Raw genomic sequence first — 20,528 nt, forward strand, 5'->3', positions numbered from 1 at the left:
TAGAAGAAAGCAGCATGGTTTATTATCACATTTTTTTCTCTTATATAATGCCTTCTTGCACTCACATGGACAATTATGTTAATCAGTCTGACCTGACTTGCTTTACTGACAGGTATGTGCCATCTCTGAGACAGCTGAGGCAGCAAGCTTTCACATTAGTCTTTCCTCCAACTCTTCCCTCCAGGCTGGTTCAAAGGCTGCATGAGGTAAAAGAAAAACAAAAAGTACAAAAAAAAAATCAAAAAGCAAGAAGTATTCAAATGGTAAAATAGTACAACTATGGCTGACAAGGGAAGTCAAAGCTATTGTAAAAGCAAAGAAAGGGCAACAACAAAGCAAAAATTAGTGGGAAGATAGAGAATTGGGAAGTTTTTAAAAACCTGCAGAAAGCAACTAAAAATCATTAGAAGGGAAAAGAGGAAATATGAAAGCAAGCTAGCAAATAATATCAAAGGGGATAGTAAAAGTTTTTTAAGGTATGTTAAAAATAAAAAAGAAATGAGAGTGGATATAGGACCACTAGAAAATGAGGCAGGAGAAATAATAACAGGACAAGGAGATGGCTGATGAATTAAATGACTATTTTTCATCAGTCTTCACTATGGAAGACACTAGCAATGTGCCTGATGTTGTAATGTGTGAAGGAAGAGAAGTGGGTGCAGTCACTGTTACAAGAGAGAAGGTGCTCAAAAAGCTGAAAGACCTGAAGGTACATAAGTCACCCGGATCAGATGAACTACACCATAGGGTTCTGAAAAAGGTAGTATTAGAGATTGTGGTGGCATTAGAAATGATCTTTCAAAAATCATTGGACTCTGGCATGGTGCCAGAGGACTGGAAATTTGCAAATGTCACCCCACTCTTTAAGAAAGCAGGAAGGCAACAGAATGGAAACTATAGACCAGTTAGCCTGACCTCAGTAGTTGAGAAGATGTTAGAGTCAATTGATAAGGATGAAGTGATGGAGTACTTGGTGACACAGGACAAGATAGTACAAAGTCAGCATGGTTTCCTTCAGGGAAAATCCTGCCTGACGAACCTGTGGAATTCTTTGAGGAAATTGATGCAGTGGATGTATATTTTCACTTTCAGAAGACCTTTGAGAAGGTGCCACACACGTGGCTGTTTACCAAGTTAAGAGCCCATGGTATTACAGGAAGTTTACTAACATAGTTAGAGCATTGGCTGATTAGTAGGAGGCAGCGAGTGGGAGTAACAGGATCCTTTTCTGGTTGGCTGCCAGTGACTAATGGTGTTGCGCGGGGGTCGGTGTTGGGACCACTTTTTTATGCTGTATATAAATGATTTAGATGATGGAATAGATGGCTTTGTTGCCAAGTTTGCAGATGATATGAAGATTGGTGGAGGGGCAGTGAGTGTTGAGGAAACAGGTAGGCTACAGAAGCAACACACACCAAAGTCGCTGGTGAACGCAGCAGGCCAAGCAGCATCCGTAGGAAGAGGTGCAGTCGATGTTTCAGGCCGAGACCCTTCGTCCTGAAACGTCGACTGCACCTCTTCCTACGGATGCTGCTTGGCCTGCTGCGTTCACCAGCGACTTTGGTGTGGGTTGCTTGAATTTCCAGCATCTGCAGAATTCCTGTTGTTTGCGTTTAAAAAGGCTACAGAAGGACAGACAGATTAGGAGAATGGGCAAGAAAGTGGCAAATGAAATTCAATGTTGGAAAATGCATGGTCATGCACTTTGGTAGTAGAGATGATGTGCAGACTATTTTCTAAACGGGGAGAAAATCTGAGATGCAAAGGGACTTGGGAGTCCTTGTGCAGAACACTCTTTAGGTTAACTTGCAGATAGAGTTGTTAGTGAGGAAGGCAAAAGCAATATTAGCATTCATTTCAAGAGGTCTAGAAAACAAGAGCAGAGATGTGATGCTGAGGCTTTATAAGGCATTGGTGAGGCCTCACCTTGAGTATTGTGAACAGTTTTGGGCTCCTTATCTGAGAAAAGATGTGCTGGCATTGGAGAGAGTCCAGAGGAGGTTCACAAAAATGATTCCAGGAATGAAAGGGTTATCATACGAGGATTGTTTGATGGCTGTGGGTCTGCATTCACTGGGGGATCGCAGTGAAACCTTTTGAATGTTTAAAGGCCTATACAGAGTAGATGTGGAAAGGATGTTTCCCATGGTGGGAGAGTCTTGGACAAGTGGGCACAGCCTCAGGATAGAGGGGCACCCTTTAGAGATGCGGAAAAATTCCTTTTGCCAAAAGGTGGTGAATTTGTGGAATTTGTTGCCACGTGCAGCTGTGGAGGCCAGGTTTTGGGGTGTGTTTAATGCAGAGATTGGTAGGTTCTTAATTGGACATGGCATCAAAGGTTACGGGGAGGAGACCAGGAACTGGGGTTGAGGAGGAGGAAAGGAAAACAGATCATCCATGATTGAATTGTGGAGCAGACTTGATGGGCCAGATGTCCTAATTCTGCTCCTATGTCTTATGGTCTTGTGATCTTTATCCATATAGTATTAAGGCTATAGGTGGTAAACAGAGTTTTTAAATGGAGAGGTGGTCAAAAATTTTTAGTAATGGAGCTATAATGTTGTGGCCATTACAGAGACTTGGTTGAGAGAGAGAGAGAAATGGGTGCTTAATGTCCAAGGGTTTCAATGTTTTAGAAAAAGAGACAGAGGTAAAAGGAGGGGGGGAGGTGGAAATTGCACTACTAATCACTACCCATTCACACATGGGTAGCAACAGGTACTACGAGATAGAATAATTATTTTTATTTTCATAAAATTTCTGATGATTGAGAGATTGAAGAAATATATTTTATGTTTGAAATTTGGATTTACCTTAAGGATAATTGCACTTTTTTTTTTAACTCCCTGATAGATTGCTATTAAAAATGGAATGAAGGCAGACCTGGGAATTCTCATGAGTCTGTGTGACAAAGCTGAAAATGATATACGTTCATGTGTGAACACTTTACAGGTATAGTGCTGAACTGACTGTGTTACAAACATTGTAATTGAAGTTGTTTCACAGGAGGAGTCACACACTGAATTATTGAGCTGTCTGCTTGAATAATTGTGTTCTAGTCAAATGTAGCCTCCATGGACACTATTAGGTTGGACCTGAGTTAACCATTACCTCCTAAGGTATTACTGAAGCAATGTCATCTAACTCAGTAGTATGCTTGCTTCTGTTCAATAATATTAGTTTAAAAACATCACTCTTCTCATGAATTCCATTTCTCCATGTCTGTATTCAAATGCTGCCTATGCCCTAGAACTCAGCTGCAGTTATTACTATTCCTTACAGTCGTCAATGTTGTTAGTGAGCAAATACATTGGTGCGCGTGGAAGAACTCTGCTGATCATGCAGTGTAGGTAGGTATTGTGAGGACTGGGTAAGGGTGTCATGCAAAGTTCGTCTTCAGCAGAGCAGAAAGCGGGGTTAGATGTATGGAACTAAAGGAACGTCTGTGGTGGGGTGGTCTGGAACGGCTCAATGGCATGCTAAGCTTGGTCTGTATTTTGTCTTGTTAACGGTAAAGTTGGTCCATCACGCCAGACCTACACGAGTAGGTTAAGAAAAACAGTGCCAATATGGTATAAAGACACAAGATGCTGGAAAATTTATGCAGGTTGAACTGCATTAATGGAAAGAGAAACAGTTAATATTTCGGGTGAGGTACTGTTCACCAAACTTGACAAAGATAGAAGCAAGATAAAAGGTGCAGTGAACTTTTTTCTGATTAGAGTGAAGTTAAGTGGTGGGTTGGATTAGATTAAGCAGCTATAGCTGTATATTTTGCTGCTAATGTGATTCTGGTGTTCTGGGACATGTCCAGATTACCAGACTCCACAGGCCTAACTGAAGCAGACTTTAAATTTCATGTAATGGTGTATGCATGCTTATGACCTCCGTCTGCAACAACACAGCCTAGCTCTGTCTCAAGGCTGTCTTGGTCCTCAGTTCTACTTCATACTGCACTGCATTCAATGCCAAAATAAGCAGCGTTTTCTCTTTCCTTTTTTCATGTCGGAGATTGCAAATTTTGATTATCTCCTGGATTGTAATACTGTTCCTGATTGGGACCTCCCCCACTCACACTCTCTCTCACACACACGTTTCACCCTTACTGTATGGTCACCTTCCCTTCCCTTAGGGTGTTCCCCTTTATGACCCCAATCAGTCCAAACTCTGTTTCATTCCCATCTTGAAAAGCTCCCAGCCTGCTGGCATGTCGAACTTTCTGCCTCGATGTCTGTGCCAATTTCTTTCAATCAGAATCTTTGCCTAGACTGTGGACCCTTTTTTTCTCTGATCTGGAGATTTCCAGTGCAGAAAACAATGATTTTTGTCCAACTTGTGTTGGACTTAGTCTTGTATGTGTGTATATATCGCAAAACAAGCTGATTTGTCTTGGCAGGATGGTTTCCTGTTCTTAATGCTCTTAGGATCCTTTTCATATAAGGGAAATTGAGACAAAGAAGGTAATTCAACCTTTATATTTTTTTTATTTTTCGAGAGTTCCAGTTTCCTTGAGTCTTCTGATTAATATCATTATTTTTTTTTTAAACAGTCTGTTCTTAGCCTGTTCACCTTTAATACACTCATTCTTTTCTCTTTGTTTTGGGGTATCTTTTCTCATTTCCTGGTTATTAAGTGGTGCTGTTGTACATTAAGAAAGTCTGGGTTTTCATTCTCTGTTTGACTTCAGTGACGGTTGTGCCAAACACTGCAGTATCAGAAGCCCTGGAGCTGGCAGAGGAAGCAATCTTCATTGATCTGTGCATCAAATTAATATTTCAAAAACCAAATGTTAAGTGCTGACCACAAATGATTGAGTATCGAGAGGGCTGATATTAGACGCATTGGGAAAGATTTGTCTCTGATTCCGTAAATGGGTAATCAAATGGAAGGCAGAAGGCAGACAATTTTGCTGAACTTCTGTTGTGGATAGGGCTCTGGGACTCTGATCATAAATTCCCAGTTCCCTTAATTGGTTTACATTAATTTTCTTTGGAATACTAGATGTGCCTGTCAAGTTGTTAGATTGTTGGTATTGGTGGAAACAACCTGCCTTTGTAAGGGAGTGAAACACGAACAACATGGATGTTGAAAATTTCATGAACAGAGTCTGATGAAAGGTCATGGATCTGAAACTCTGTTTCTCTCTCCACAGTTGCTATCTGACCTCCAGCAATTTCTGGTGTGTTTTTTCCAGGCATGTTAGAAAGCCATAGAGCAAAGAAACAGGCCCTTCAATATTGATGTCTGTGTGCGTCTACACTTGTCTCATTTGCCTACATTAGGGCCATGTCATTCCCGGCCGTGCTTATTTAAGTGTCTGCCTGAGTGCTAAATGTAAAGTAACTTAAGAATTCTGAGATAGTGAAAGTTGCTGCAGAAATGCAGATGTCCTTTCAAGTGTGTCTGTGAGAGTTTCAGATTCCATGATGCATGATCATAATTTATTTTCAGATCCTTAATGCTTTGGATCCATATGTTGTGTTTTTTTTAAAAGAACAAAATAACTGTTCATGCTGAAAGTTGTCACTGCTTGTATTGCTTTTTCATTTTAGTTCCTTCATGGAAGAGGAACAAAAGAACTTAGTATGAAGATGATTCAGACGGCTAAGATAGGCCTCAAAGACCAGAACAAAAGTCTATTCTCTATCTGGCAAGAAATCTTTCAACTCCCGAAACCTCAAAGGTAACAGAATATCTGGCTAATAACATCATTTGTCTTGTGATTGTGACATCAGGCCAACTGTGCCTAAGAGTTTCGTGAACAGGAGTGAACTTATGCTTGATTTTTCTGCTCTCAGAAAGCGGATTGGCCAGGACAGCAACTTACAAAGTGAAGCGTGGACTGGTGATGATCAGGAGTCCTGGAATTCTGTAGCAAGGACCACAATCAATGCAGTAACACAAAGATTTAATCATATTCTTCATCTTTCCACTTCTACAGGAGAACATGAAAAGATCACCCAGGTAAGCAACTGTTCCACCAATTGGCAAAATATATTATTTTGCTGTGGTGGTGGTACATTCTGAAAATCCTGATCTGTTCTCGTTTGCGTTAGAATTGATTGAAGTTCAGCAATGAGCCTCTTTCCCTATGTTGCAGGGCCTGTATGACAATTTTCTGCACATGAGGTTTAAGGATCCCTCTTTCAGTGGAGTCTGTCTAGCGTTGGAGTGGCTGGGGTTTACAGACATTCTGAATGAGAAACTGATGAGCGTGCAGAACTTCCAGCTGATGCGATATCTGCCCTTCCTTCCTGTCGCCTTCCATATGCTCTTCGCAGCATCCAATGTTCCTAGGATTTCCTATCCGAGCAGCCACTATGAGGTGAGAGGAACCTTTGTGTACAGTAATTCAATGATGGACAGATTCCTTCTAAACAAACCTAGTTAAGAAATCCACTTGGTGAATGTAGGGTAATGGTGGTACATCCTATTGATCCCAAACTTAATTAGAACTGTCTATTTTTGAACATTGCTGAATCCAGTTTGTATCTTTCCCAATGGTTTGAATTGATAAGTGTATTTTTAACTGCAAAATGATGCTGCTGAATAGGGAGATGGGGATATTTAATTCTTGATTAGTGCTACTTGGCTAGCTGGACCCCATTTTGGATCTTGGGACGGGAGTCAGCCATTGATCGATCAATGGGTTGAGGCCTACTCCACTTCTACCTCATCTCCCCTTGCGCCTCTACCAAGAATCAGTCTCTGATCTCAATTTAACGAACGACTAGCATGAATTGAGGTAGAACTAGTTCCAAATTCTGCTGCACTTGTGGAAAAGTGACTCCTAGCTTTCCTGCTGGAAAATAATGACCAGTAGGGCAGAAAACAATGAAATCTGTTGAAAAGGTGGTGGAATGTTTTTTTTTCTTTCAACGGATTTGGGACAAGATTCAAGGATGTGCTCAAACCTTCCGTAGAAAATGTCCAACATCCCCACCAGCTGCTCAGAGCCTCTGGCCCATGATTCCTAAAAGTAGCAAAGGAGCATTCAGTTTGGTGTGGAAAATCATGCATTTGAATTACACTGAAGCCCTGTGCAAGAAGTGCACATCTCTCAAACTACCCACCCTCCTCCTCCATCAACCATCTCCTGTCCCATCTGTGAACGAAACTGTAATGGCCTCACTACCATCTCAGGAGCCACATATCTAGAGTGGAAACAAGTCATCCCTAATCCTGAGGGATTGCCTAAGGGAAAAGGCATTAGCGATTCAAGTGGGAATATGAATTGGCTTATTTATGGTATCTTGTGTCTGGCCAACACTCAAGCAGTTGAACTGTAGCATCCATCTCACAGGAAAGAAACAATTAAACTTAGTGAATTGGAGTCCATGTACTATACATTAATGCTTGACTGAGATCTGAGTTCTCTTGTCCATATAAAGGCATTCACAGAGAGGAGGTGAGAGTCAATAGGAAAACAGGCCAAACTGAGCCACCAAGGAAAATATTGCTGGCTCACTTGCCCGTGCGTCCTTACTATCATGGTTTGGATCATATTTCTTACATTTATTTGGACTCTTAGCAAAGGAGAAGAAGAAGATAGTTTCGCTTGCAGTAAAGCAATAAGAGTTATATGGAAGGGAAGGGGGTCCTTTGGCCCAGCTGGTCCGTGCAGACCAAGGTGCCCCATCCAGGCTGGTCCCAAATGTCAGTAGCACACAAGCTTCTAAACCTTTCTAATCTGTCACTGTAAAACTATCTTTTTAAAGTTATTGTTGTACCTGCCACGAATACTTTCTCTAGCAGCTCATTCCACATAGATACCATCCTTTATGTTTAATAAAATTTTGCTGCTTAAATTCCAATTAAATATTTCTCCTTTCATCTTAAACCTATACCCACGAGTTCTAGATTCCCCACCCCTCGGAAAAAGACTGAGTGCATTCACCCTGTCTTTGGCCCTCATGATTTTATACACCTCTATAAGATCACCTCTTGATCTCTTATGGTCTAAGGAATAAAGTTCTAGCCTGTCCAATCACTCCCTATGATTCAATCCTTCAAGTCCTGACAACATTATTTTAAATTTTTTCTGCACTCCTTTCAGTTTAAGAACATCTTTCCCGTGGCAGGGCAACCAAAGCTGAGCACAATGCTCCCAAATGCAGCCTCACCAAGTCCTGACTCTTGAAGGCCAGTGTCCCAAAAGCTGTCATCACCGTCTGTCTACCTGTAACTTCACATTCAATGTACTTGTACTCCAAAGTCCCTCTGTTCTGCAACACTCCCCAGGGTCCTGCCGTTCTCCGCTGGAAGTCCAAACTAGATTAGTATTTCCAAAATGCAACACCTTGTACTTATCCAAATTAAGCTCCATTTGCTGTTCCTTGGCCCACTTATTCAGCAAATCAAGATCCCTCCCTTCTAATTTATAACTCTGTTCATTATTCACTGTACCACCTATTATATTGCCATCTGCAAACTTACAAACCATGCCCTATCCATTCTTATTCATATGATTGATTAAGATAACAACAAAAATGGACCCAACACCAATGCCTGTGGCACGCCACTAGTTGCAGGCCTCTAGTCCGATAAACAACTTTTTGCCATTATTCTGATTTCTACCGTCAAGCCGATTAGCCAGCTCACCCTGGGTTCCATGGAATCTAACCTTCCATAGCAGCTTACCATCTCCATTAAGCCCTCCTCATCAAAAACTCCCATTAAAAAATTTTTGGACTCCCATCAAAAAATTTTAGTTTGTAAAACATAATCTCCCACACACAAAGCCATGCTGACTACCCATATCAGTCACTATCTTTCCAAATGTCTTATCCCTCAGACTTCTCTCCAGCAGTTTACCTACCACAGACTTTAGACCTATTGGTCTATAGTTCCCAGGTTTTCTTTGCAGCCCTCCTTAAATAAAGAAACAATATTCACTACCCGCCAGTCTACCAGCACCACATTTGGGTCTAAGGATGATGCAGAATTCAGCCAGCAGCAGTAACTTTTCTAGCCTTCCACTGTGTTCTTGGATAAACCTAGACCTGGAGATTTATCTACCTTCGTACCTCTTAAGACATCTAGCACCTCCTCTAGACCGTTAGACATAGGCCATTCGGCCCATTGAGTCTAATCCACCATTCCATCATGGTTGGTTTATTATCCCTTTCAACAGCATGAATCTCTCCATTAATCCCCCTGAACCTCTACTGTAATGTGGACCATCTCCAAGACTTCCCCATTTACCTTTCCTATTTCTAAAGTCTTTCTCCACAGTAAAATCAGAAAGGAAATATCTATTATGGGTCCTGTGGCTCCACATAAAGATGTCCCCTTTGGTATTTGAGATGCCCTATTTTCTCTCTCTAGTTACCTCATTAAGAAGTAAGCTCATCGGTTGTTATTTCATTTCCTCATTCGGGGACAATGGTAGCTCGTGGCATGAAATGTTGCATGTTAAACCTTTATAGGAAGAAGTTAATGAGCTTGAAAGCATTACCTCACTCCTGTTTCTTCACTCACAGGGAATCTGTTTCCTAAAATGTCTTTTTTATCTGTGAAATGTATCACTAAAAGGTGAACCTTTATGAATTATCCTCCTCAATAAAGCTTTAACTAATGGACTGGGTGCCTATCATTGTTGAGTCAAAGGGGTACAGCACTGAAACAGCTCCTGCGACCCAGTGAGCCCACACCGGCCATCGACCATCCATTTATACTAATCCTATGTGACAGCATTGTTTCACTCTCCTTTGATTCTATCACTCGCTTACAGACTAGGGCCAGTTAATTTACCCACTGAACTGCCAAGCTGTGGAGGGAGCTTGTGCATTTATAGAGGAAATGGACAAACTCCACACAGATGGCACCCAATGTCAGCATTGAATTCATGTCTGTGACACTGTAAGACAGCGCTCTACTTGTGCCATGCAGTGCGGAATGTGTCCCACCCTCTATTAAGTGCCTTGTGTTGTAGTGTAGAAATAGCACCGGTGTCTGTTCAATTACAGTTTACTGGGAAGTTCAAGATTTTAGTTGATTTTACTCAAGCGCCACTTTCTTTCTGCTTGGACAGGCACAAACCAAGTATGGTCAGATGCAAAACCTGCTGACGTCTATGGTTGGAGAAATCAGCCCAGCCATCCGCAGCCGCATCACACTGACTGCACTGGTGTCGGAGATCCTCTGCCTTCTGCTCGATATTCTGTCACCAAAATTGCGACCGGTGAGTCATGAGATGTAGCTCTGTGTTCTAATCCTTTGAAACTGGTGATGACACATTTTGACAGCCCCTCTTGTTGAACTAACTTTTCACTCATTTTCAAATTGTCCACTTGAATGGTGATAATGTGGAGTAAGATGTGAGTTATTCATTAATAGCACTGGATAAATTGGCAGCTTTTGGGCTGAAAGTGTTGCATGACTTCTCATTCAAAGTGAATTACTGGGGCAAGAACTGAGCTCTAAACTTTACTCGCTTTCTGACTCCCTTTGACAGCAACATTGCAAAGCCACTCATTCACTCGTCTAAATAGTTTCAGTTGCAATTTGCTGACCGTTCCCATTAACAATGAGGCCTTAAAAGATCAGTGGCTTAATCCATCAGCTTTTCAAGGTCTCATGTAATGAAAGCCACTTTGGATATGAATGGTCATTCTGTCTCGAATTTTCTAAAGCATGATAGATTTGGGGCAACAAAGACAAGATGACTTATCAACCGTTCCCCTGCTGATATGAAATGGGTATGATATAAAAAATAGGGCAAATATATCTTTTTTTTTTACCAAGATGCTGTATTGAAATAAAAGAACGTAGACATGGTTTTTGAGTGTGTATCAATAACATCTGATTGTATAAGAGTGAATGCCTTTTGCCAATTTAACTAGGAATGAGAAGGCTGAGAGATGACTTGCACAAAGTCAATACAATTCTTTTGTTTGATTGAATAAACAGAGAGATGATTGTTATGTCCAAGGCTAATAAACATGATAGATGGTCACCAATAAATCCAGTGGGCATTCAGGAGAAACTTCTTCCAGGGTAGCCACAATGTGATTTCCCACATGGACTGAATGAGGTACCTTGTATAGTTGTATTATGAGCAAAGCCAGATAAACACAGGGAGAAAGGATTTTAAGGGAGGTTCTAATGTTCTATAAAGGACACTGGTTGTACTTGGTTATTAAGACTATAAGATAAGGTTCAACAAGATTTGTATTTCACCTGGGTGACCTGTAATTGTTATCTTTATACAGAAGAAATAAAAGGCTTTATTACAGTATCATTAATCCTAGGCTAATAAAGCAGGAAGCAGGAGTATAAATCCCATTGTGAAAATTTGGTTTTAAAAATGCAAGGAAATCAAGGGCTGTTTCTAATAACATCGCTTTTAAAATTCAACTAATTCATAATTCAGCAATGGAAGCCTGTCGTACTTACAGGAAACTGAGTAAATCTAATGAAGCTGTGTGGTAGCAATAAGTGGAAGATGACTTTTTAGTAAAATCACTTGTATTTTGATTCCTCTCAAAACTGTTTTATTTTGCTGGTAAGTCAATTCTCCCATGAAAATGGTGAAAATAACTCTCCTCAGACATGTTCATTTGCATCATCATCTTCTTGGGGCAGCCAAGTTCAATCAAAACTCAACAGCTTTGCCTTTAGCCCTTGCATCCTGGTCAAATAAGAGAAAATCTGCGAATGCTGGAAATCCGAGCAACACGCACAAAATGCTGGAGGAACTCAGCAGGCCAGGCAGCACCTAGGAAAAGAGTACAGTCCTGCCAAAGGGTTTTAGCCCGAAACGTCGACTGTACTCTTTACCCAGATGCTGCCTGGCCTGCTGAGCTCCTCCAGCATTTTGTGGATGTTGCACTAACATGCTGGGAATGAATTTTTATTTTATAATGTTATGAATGAAAAAAAAATTGTTTATGAATTAGTGGCTAGTGTGCTTAACAGGAACGGTGATTTTGAAAAAATCTTTTGCAACAGATCATGAGGCCTCCATTGGTCAGGGTCAACCATGTGTCCCAACTGTGGATACACGAGTCAGGGTGGTACAATATGGAGAGCGAGTTATTGCCATGTAGCAAGCTCCCACTCTGCACATCTGATGAACTCAAAGGAACAGTAGAAAACAATACTGTTTGGCAACAGCAGCATCACAGGAGTCACCAGTTAGTGTTGAACTCAACGTAGGACTGAACTCATCTGGGACTCCAGCTCCAGATTTTTCCCTCGCTGTGTGCTTCTGAAGCCTTCTCCATGAGTGGGTATAGCTGCAAGGCAGCAGAGGTTTGAGATCAGTTTTCCTTCTCCTAGAAGAGCTGCCAACCACGGCTGACAAGCCCCATCTACTTGAATTGACTGGTTTTAAGGGTCCAGTAACCCACCTTTGCCCCTTCTTCCATCAGTAGGAATGATTCTACCGGGCTTAGTAGCTAAGCCACACATGAAGGTCATGAGCTAGGCTTGGTTGCCAGAAGCTCTTTGAGTTGTACACTATTGGGAGCATTTAATAGATAGCGGGAGCTTGTCCCCATTGCCGCCCCAGCTATAACAACCTCAAGAAGCTTTTAAAATTAGTCATTAATTATTTGTGATCTTCTGGCCTGGCTTTCTTAAATAATTAGATGTCAGGAGGTGGGTCTGACAAAAGAAGTTTGAAGATTTCAGCTCACAAACTTTGAGATCAGTGTATTTGCATTATCAGTTAAAAACTCTTTCTGTTTGCTAGTGTTTTCTGTGGAAAACTCCCTTGCTCTTCATGGTGCCATGTACCTTTCTGACTCTAGAACTCATCTTACTCAAAGAAAAAAATGTTTGTTTACTGAATTTTGTGCCCACAAACATTTAATTGTTTTTTGCTCTGTTGGTTTATATTGCATTGTGTGTTTTCTTCAATCCTTGATCTGGGTCGTTGGCTGGAAGTAGTTCAGGCAATAAAAGAAGCCAGCAGGACCCATCGGAACTTGTCTGCAGAGAGAGTTGGAGATGGTTCATTGTGGAATTTACACTCCAGTTTTAAAAAGCGGGTGGGACCCATTGGAACTTGTCTGCAGAGTGGAAGATCGCAGAGAGAGTTGGAGACGGTTCATTGTGGAGTTTACACTCCAGTTTTTAAAAGTGAGCTGTGCCTGTCGGGTCTTACTGGCGGAGCAGGTTTTGACTCAACAGACTTTAGCTAGAACAGGCGGAGGCTGTAAATATGTTTCTATTAAAATTATTTTCTTTTTCTTTGCCATTTAGTACATAGCTATGCGTTGAGATTGGATTCAGGGTTAGTGGTATGTTCTTCATGTGAGATGTTGGAACGCTGGGAGATGGGAGTGTGGAGACTTCCAATCTCCTTAATAATTACATCCTTGGAGATCATGTTAAGGAACTGGGGCTGCAGGTGAATAACCTTTGGCTCATATGGGAAAATGAGGAGATGATAGATAGGTAGTCACCCTAAGTTGCAGGAGGCAGGTAGCTGGGTAACTGTTAGGAGAAGGAAAGGGAATAAGCAGACCGTGCAGAGGACCTCTGTGTCCATTCTCCTGAATAACAAGTATACCACTTTGAATACTGTTTTGGGGGTAGGGGGGTTAGTGATGAAACAACATACCAAGGGGATGCCACAGCGACCGGGTCTCTGGCACTGAGTCTGGGTCTGTGGCTTGGAAGGGAAGCGGGGGAAAGAGAGGAGTGCTGTGGTGATACAGCATTCCATACTTAGAGGAGCAGACAGGAGACACCTAGACTTCGGTGGTTGGCAAAATGTTGGAGGCCATTATTGAGAATGAGGTTTCAGACACATGATAAAATTGGTCAAAGTCAGTATGGTTTCCTTAAGGGGAAATCTTGCCTGACAATTCTATCTAGCTTATTATTGCCTCAAAAAACTCCAACAAAGTAGAGTCAGTGGATGTTGTTTACTTGGATTTTCAAAAGGCCTTTGATGACAAGGTGCTACATATGAGGCTGTTTACCAATATAAAATCCTAGGATATTACTGGAAAGATACTTGCATGGGTAGAAGATTGGCTGGCTGGCAGGAGGCAAAGAGTAGGAATAAAGAGGGACTTTTTTGGTTGGCTGCTGGTGACTAGTGGTGTTCCACAGGGGCCAATGTTGAGACCTTTTGCTTTTACTTCATATGTCAATGATTTGGATGATTGAATTGATGGATTTGTCATATAAAGTGCATTTGGTGGCTCTGGGCTTATTTTCACTAGAATCCAGAAGAATGAGGGTTGACCTCATTGAAACCTATGGAATGGTGAAAGGCCTTGATAGAGTGGATATGGAGAGGATGTATGCTATAGCGGGAGAGTCTAAGACCGGAGGACTCAGCCTCAGAGTAGAGGGGTGTCCTTTTAGAACAAAGATGAAGAGGAATGTCTTTAGCCAGAGAGTGGTAAATCTGTGGAATTCTTTGCCACAAGCAGCTGTGGAGGCCAAGTCTTTATGTATAATTTAAGGCAGAGGTTGATAGACTCTGGATTGGTCAAGGCATGAAGGGATACGGGGAGAAGACAGGAAACTGGGGCTGAGAGGGAAAATTGGATCAGCCGTGATGAAATGGTGGAGCAGAATCGATGGGCCAAGTGACCTGACTCTGCTCCTATATTTATGGTCAATTTGTGACCAAGTTTGCAGACTTTACAAAGATAGATGGAGGGGGCAGGTAGTATTGAGGAAGTGGGGAGCCTTTGGAAGGAATTAGATTAGGATAATGGGCAAGAAGTGGCAGATGGAATATAGTGTAGGGAAGTATATGGTCATGCACTTTGGTTGAAAAAGTAAAGGCAAAGACCATTTGCTAAACAGGGACAAATTGAGAAATCAGAGGTACAAGGGGACTTGGGAATCCTCAAGTAGGATTCCCTAAAGTTTAACTTGTAAATTGAGTTAGCAGAAAGGAGGACAAATGCAATGTTAGCATTCGTTTTGAGATGACGAGAATATAAAAGCATGGGTGTAATGCTGTTAATTTATAAGGGATTTGTCAGACTGTATTTGGAGTATTGTGAGCAGTTTTGGGCCCCTTGTCCAAGAAATGCTATGCTGGCAAATTGGAGAGTGTCCAGAGAAGATACACAAGAATTATTCTGGGAATGAAAGGGTTAATGAATATGGCGCACTTGATGGCTCTGGGCCTGTACTCACTGCACTTTAGAAAAATGAGGGAGTATCTCATTGAAACCTATTGAACTTTGCTCCCGGTGCAGCCTCCTCTATATCGGTGAAACCCGACGCAGATTGGGGGACCGCTTCGTCGAGCACCTCCGCTCCGTCCGCCACAACAGACAGGATCTTCCAGTTGCCACCCACTTCAACTCGTGTCACATTCCCATTCAGATATGTCCATACATGGCCTCCTTTACTGCCATGTTGAAGCTAAACTCAGGTTGGAGGAGCAACACCTCCCATACCAACTAGGTAGTCTCCAGCCCTTTGGTATGAACATTGAATTCTCCAACTTCGGTAATCCCCTCCCCCTCCCTTCCCCTATCCCAGTTTCACCCTGCCCCCTCCCCCAGCTGCCTACTACCTCCCTCATGGTTCCGCCTCCTTCTACTACCCATTGTGCTTTCCCCGTTCCTCCTTCACCTTTCCTTCCTATCCCCTCCCCCACCCCTTTATCTTTCCCCTTACTGGTTTTTCACCTGATACCTACCAGCTTTCTCCTTCCCACCCTCCCCCCACCTTCTTTATAGGGCCTCTGCCCTTCCCTCTTCAGTCCTGATGAAGGGTTCTGGCCCGAAATGTTGACTGATCGTTTCCACGGATGCTGCCTGACCTGCTGAGTTCCTCCAGCATGTTGTGAGGGTTGCTTCGACCCCAGCATCTGCAGAGTATTTTGTGTTTGAATTTTGAAAGACCTAGATAAAGTGGATGTGGAGAGGATGTTTTCTATAGTGGATGAGTCTAGGACAAGAGAGCACAGCCTCGGAATAGAGGTATGTCCATTTAGAATAGAGATGTGGAGGAATTTCCTGAGCCAGTGGGTAGTGAATCTGTGGAATTCATTGCCACAGATGGTGACAGAAACCAAGTCATTGAGTATGTTTAAAGTAGAGGATGATAGGTTCTGGACTGGTCGAGCATCAAAGGATATGGAGAGGAGGCTGGTGAATGGGCTTGAGAGTGATAATAAATCAGCCGTGATGGAATGACGGAGAAGACTCGATGGGCCGAATAGTCTAATTCTTCTCCTATGTCTTATGGTATAACTGTCTCCCTCAGTGTTTTATTATTTAAGTGAAATCCATAGCACAAACTTTTGAGGGGCCTCGTTGGATGAAATGTAACTAGAGACTGGGGAGGGGAAAGGAGACTCTTTAATATTGCTCAGAAGGAGTTTAAGTCTTCTGAAAGAATCATGAAAACATATCTAAAGTGGGTCACAACAGTGATCTTTTTCAGTGATATAAAATGGTCAAAAAACGATTGTATTCAGGAAATGAACTCATCGAAAATATATCTAACATGGATAGAGCTGTGAAATTCCCACAGAACTGAATTTATGACTTTGATCATCCTCTATTGATTCATATTGACACATTTATTGAAGTAAAACACTGAAATGCATGTTTCTCACTGTATATTTCATCTTATGTTGTATGTCTGTGTTTACATCTTTCTTTCGTCTCCTAATCTATGGCATTGTTAGTTTTTTTAAAACTTAATCCCATTTTTTAATAACCTATTCTATGCATAAAATTCTACCTGGTTCCTATTGTTCTCTTTCATTGTCCTCCCTTCCTCTTTTTGTCATACTTTAAAATAATGTGTTCGTCCTTATCCTGATATCTTCAATATTGTCCATTCTTGTTGGAACAGTAGGAATTTGATAAATGGCCAATGCCAAGCACGCTCTGGACCTTTGTTCTAAATTGGGATTAGATTTTTTTTATTGTAACTTTATTAAGACTGCAGTCTCTAAAGAGAAACCCAGATTTTTCTGTCAGAATCAGAGATCATTTTTAATCAAACCAAAAATTATTTTGTGTTCTGCTGTTTGGAATCAGTTAAATATACACATAATTCCTTTTTTTAACAAATATTAAATGCTCATATTTTGCAGGTATCTTTCACAAAATTGATCAATATGGATTATTTGCATTGTACTCTTTATGTTAATGTATTTATAAGAATGAGGGTAATGAAAAAGAAATTAAGTCCCTCTTACTGGCTTCACTTTCCAAAGGATATTGGTTGATTGGGTAAATGTTGGCTGGTAAATGCATTTCCACCCAGCTCTTTCTCCAAAACGGTGTTTCAGTATTGCTTTGTTCACTTCAAAAACAAAATATGCAGATCGATACTTTGAATAATTAGCAAACTTTATTCACACAGACAGAAAATACATTTGGAGTTGTTTTCTTTTAAGAAGCTTCCTTCAGAAATCTTCTGTTGTCAAACCTTCTTGCAACACTAGCCAAAGAAAGTCACGTTCAGAAACTGCAGGTGCAGGATCCCTAAAGGGTAACTTGCTGGTTGAGTCGTTAGTAAGGAAGGCAAACGCAATGTTGGCATTCATTTCAAGAGGGTTTTAGGACATTGGTCAGATTTCTTTTGGAGTATTGTAATCAGTTTTGGGCTCCTTATCTAAGAAAGGATGTGGTGGCACTGGAGAGGGTCCAGAGGTGGTTTACGATAATAATCCCAGGAATGAAAGAGTTAACATATTGGGATGCTTTTGGTGGCTCTGGGTGTGTATGCACTAGAGGTTAGAACAATGGGAGGGGTGGGATCACTGAAATCTGCCAAATGTGCAAAGGTCTAGATAGAGTGGATGTCGAGATGATGTTTCCATTAGTGGAAGAGTCTAAGGCCAGAGGACACCACCTCAGAATCAAAGGATGTACCTTTAGAACAACGATGAGGAGAAAATTCTTCAGCCAGAGGGTGGTGAATCTAGAATTCATTGCCACAGACACCTGTGGAGGCCAAGTCTTTGGGTCTATTTAAATCAGAACTTGATAGGTTTTTCATTAGTTAAGGCAGGGGTCTCCAACCTTTTTTGCACTGCAGACCGGTTTCATATTGACAATATTCTTGTGGACCGGCTGACCCGGGGGGGCAGGTAGGGTTGCCAACGGACAAAAGTAGCAGTCAAATACGTTGTTTACCACGAGACTACAATGACCATGAAGCCTTGCGTGGGTACAAGTGCGCATGCGTGATTTGCGCATGCATGCAGGTACCCATTTTTTCTATAAATCGTTTTCAGTGATTCTGTTCGGGGGAGGGCGGGGGGTGGTGTTAATCACGACCGGAATATCGGTGATCAGTGGCTAATATACTCAATTTCGTTTCTAAAAGGGTTTATCTAACAAATTTAATATTAAACACACAGCGCATATTTTCCTCGCATGAATATATGATAAGTCAATTATCAGGGGAGCTGAACAAAGTGTTGAACAAACTTCCAGTAGAAGTGGTAGAGGCAGGTTCGACATTATCATTTAAAGAAAAATTGGATAGGTATATGGACCGGAAAGGAATAGAGGGTTGTGGGCTGAGTGCAGGTCGGTGGGACTAGGTGAGAGTAGCGTTCGGCACGGACTAGATGGGCAGAGATGGCCTGTTTCCATGCTGTAATTATTATATAATTATTATATTATAAGTAAGTCAATTGCATCATAACATTTTAAGTATCGTTTGGATATTAAACACACAGCACATATTTTCCCCGTATGAACATATAAAATCATTGCAACACACCAATATCGCTGAATCAGTGGGAGCCCTGGGCTTGTTTCCCTGCAACAAGACGGTCCTATCGAAGGGTGACGGGAGACAGCGATACTCGAAGGAGGTTCCTTATGTCCAGTCTATTCCGCAATTTGGTTTTCGTTGCGTTCATTGCAGAGATATGTTGGAAATGGACGCAACGTTTTCAGTGCTTTCCCGGCTATCTCAGGATATTTAGCCTTGACTTTGATCCAGAACGCCGGCAGAGATGTTATGTCAAACATACTTTTCAGCCAGTCGTCATTTGCAAGCTCGAGGAGTTGATCTCCTTCCCGCGCTGACATGGGTGACACGCAGGTAATGACCTCGCATGCGTAATGGCTCAACAGTGGGCGCGACAGGGAATGAGGAAAGGTGCAGCTGACTCCTATCGCCAAATCATATCGTTTCCTCGTGGCCTGGTAGCGCATGCCTTGCGGACCGGTACCAGTTCGCCGCCCGGTGGTTGGGGACCGCTGAGTTAAGGTGTCTAAGGTTGTGGGGCGAATGCAGGTGAGTGGAGTTGAGAGGGAAAATAAATCGTCCGTGATCAAATGGTGGAGCAGACTCAATGGTCGTATAGCCTAATTCTGCTCTAGTGAATTATGGTCCAAATTGATAGTCACATAGTCGCTATTTGTTGTCACATTTTGGCTGATATGTGCAATTGTGTTCTTTGATTGTGAGCATTTTGCCTGCCGTATGATGATTTCAATGATTAAGTGGAACGTGAAAGGGCGTTTTATTACAGTGAAGAAGAAAGCCCTTAACTCCGAGTGGAGTCATCGGGATGCCGTCATTTGACAGCACTTTTTTAGCAGGCTTTCTTCTTTTTATGAGGCCGAGTTGCTAGTTCAACGCTCAACCCAGTACAGATGGAAAGCGTGCAAGGGAGCCAGCTGGATTTGAACTCGGGAGCCTTCGCTCCAGACTCCGGCACTGGTGCCACTATGCCACCAGCCAGCCTTTATTACAGTGATGTCAGCAAAAATGACTGGGAGAGGATTAAGTACTGGACTTTACTAGGACTCTCAAGTTAAAGATGTTCCCCATGGGGGTGGGAAAAATTCACCCCTAAAAAGATGAAGGACAAGAAGTTAGAAGTTTTTAAAAGGTAAGTAGATGTGTCTTTGGCGGGTCAGCTGAACATACAATAACAGCTTTGTGTTGTATTTGACTGTTTAAAAGTTTGGTTCCATTTCACTTTTAGAAAGGGTTTACATTTCTTGTGATTGCAAGACCCTATTGGACATTATTAATGTGGAATGCTGCAAGTCCAGTTCATTGGTTTATTGGTGGACGGAGGGGGAGTTGTGTGGCCTCAGTCCTAGCGAGCACTAGGCCTCAAGCCGCAGTGTACCTGTTTGCAGTCACCCAGGTTTAGGTGTCGGTGGACACTCCACCGAAGTGCCAGAGGAGGTGTGGCACGGCATCCGTACTGGAGTTGGTGTTCACGCAGCAGAAGACAAGATATATTGTGTAGATCTGCAGACTGCTGCAACATTCACAGGACTCAGGGTCTTGGATTATATTATTTATGTGACTGCATTTTACTGATATCTTGTATGTGCTTTCTGTCTTATCTGTGCTAAATGTTCGTTGTGCTGTGTATGACTGTTAGTACTATGTTTTGCATCTTAGCCCCAGAATAATGCTGTTTCATTTGGCTATATTCATGATTAAACTTGTACTTGACATGCATAAATCCTGTGCTTAGTGTGTTTTGCACAAGCCAGTAAACACACATTTTTACCTTGTAGTTGAAAAACCATTTGACATTGAGGAATGAGTGGAAGATACCACAAGTTTCAGAGCCTGTACTGACATACAGAGATGCTGCT

At 41.9% G+C, this 20,528-nt stretch overlaps 1 protein-coding gene across 1 annotated transcript in view; it reads left to right on the top strand.

Annotated features, from left to right (window-relative positions):
• Positions 1 to 20,528, top strand: part of chtf18 (CTF18, chromosome transmission fidelity factor 18 homolog (S. cerevisiae)) — a 98,618-nt gene that overhangs the window by 31,770 nt on the left and 46,320 nt on the right. The window contains exons 12-17 of the mRNA XM_072269505.1: positions 113 to 206; positions 2,854 to 2,952; positions 5,553 to 5,683; positions 5,799 to 5,964; positions 6,101 to 6,325; positions 10,034 to 10,183. Coding sequence (XP_072125606.1) covers positions 113 to 206; positions 2,854 to 2,952; positions 5,553 to 5,683; positions 5,799 to 5,964; positions 6,101 to 6,325; positions 10,034 to 10,183 — 865 coding nt within the window. The remainder of the gene's footprint in view (positions 1 to 112; positions 207 to 2,853; positions 2,953 to 5,552; positions 5,684 to 5,798; positions 5,965 to 6,100; positions 6,326 to 10,033; positions 10,184 to 20,528) is intronic.

This window comes from Mobula birostris, chromosome 9 (assembly GCF_030028105.1).
Source record: "Mobula birostris isolate sMobBir1 chromosome 9, sMobBir1.hap1, whole genome shotgun sequence".
In the NCBI taxonomy this organism is placed as follows: domain Eukaryota; kingdom Metazoa; phylum Chordata; class Chondrichthyes; order Myliobatiformes; family Myliobatidae; genus Mobula; species Mobula birostris.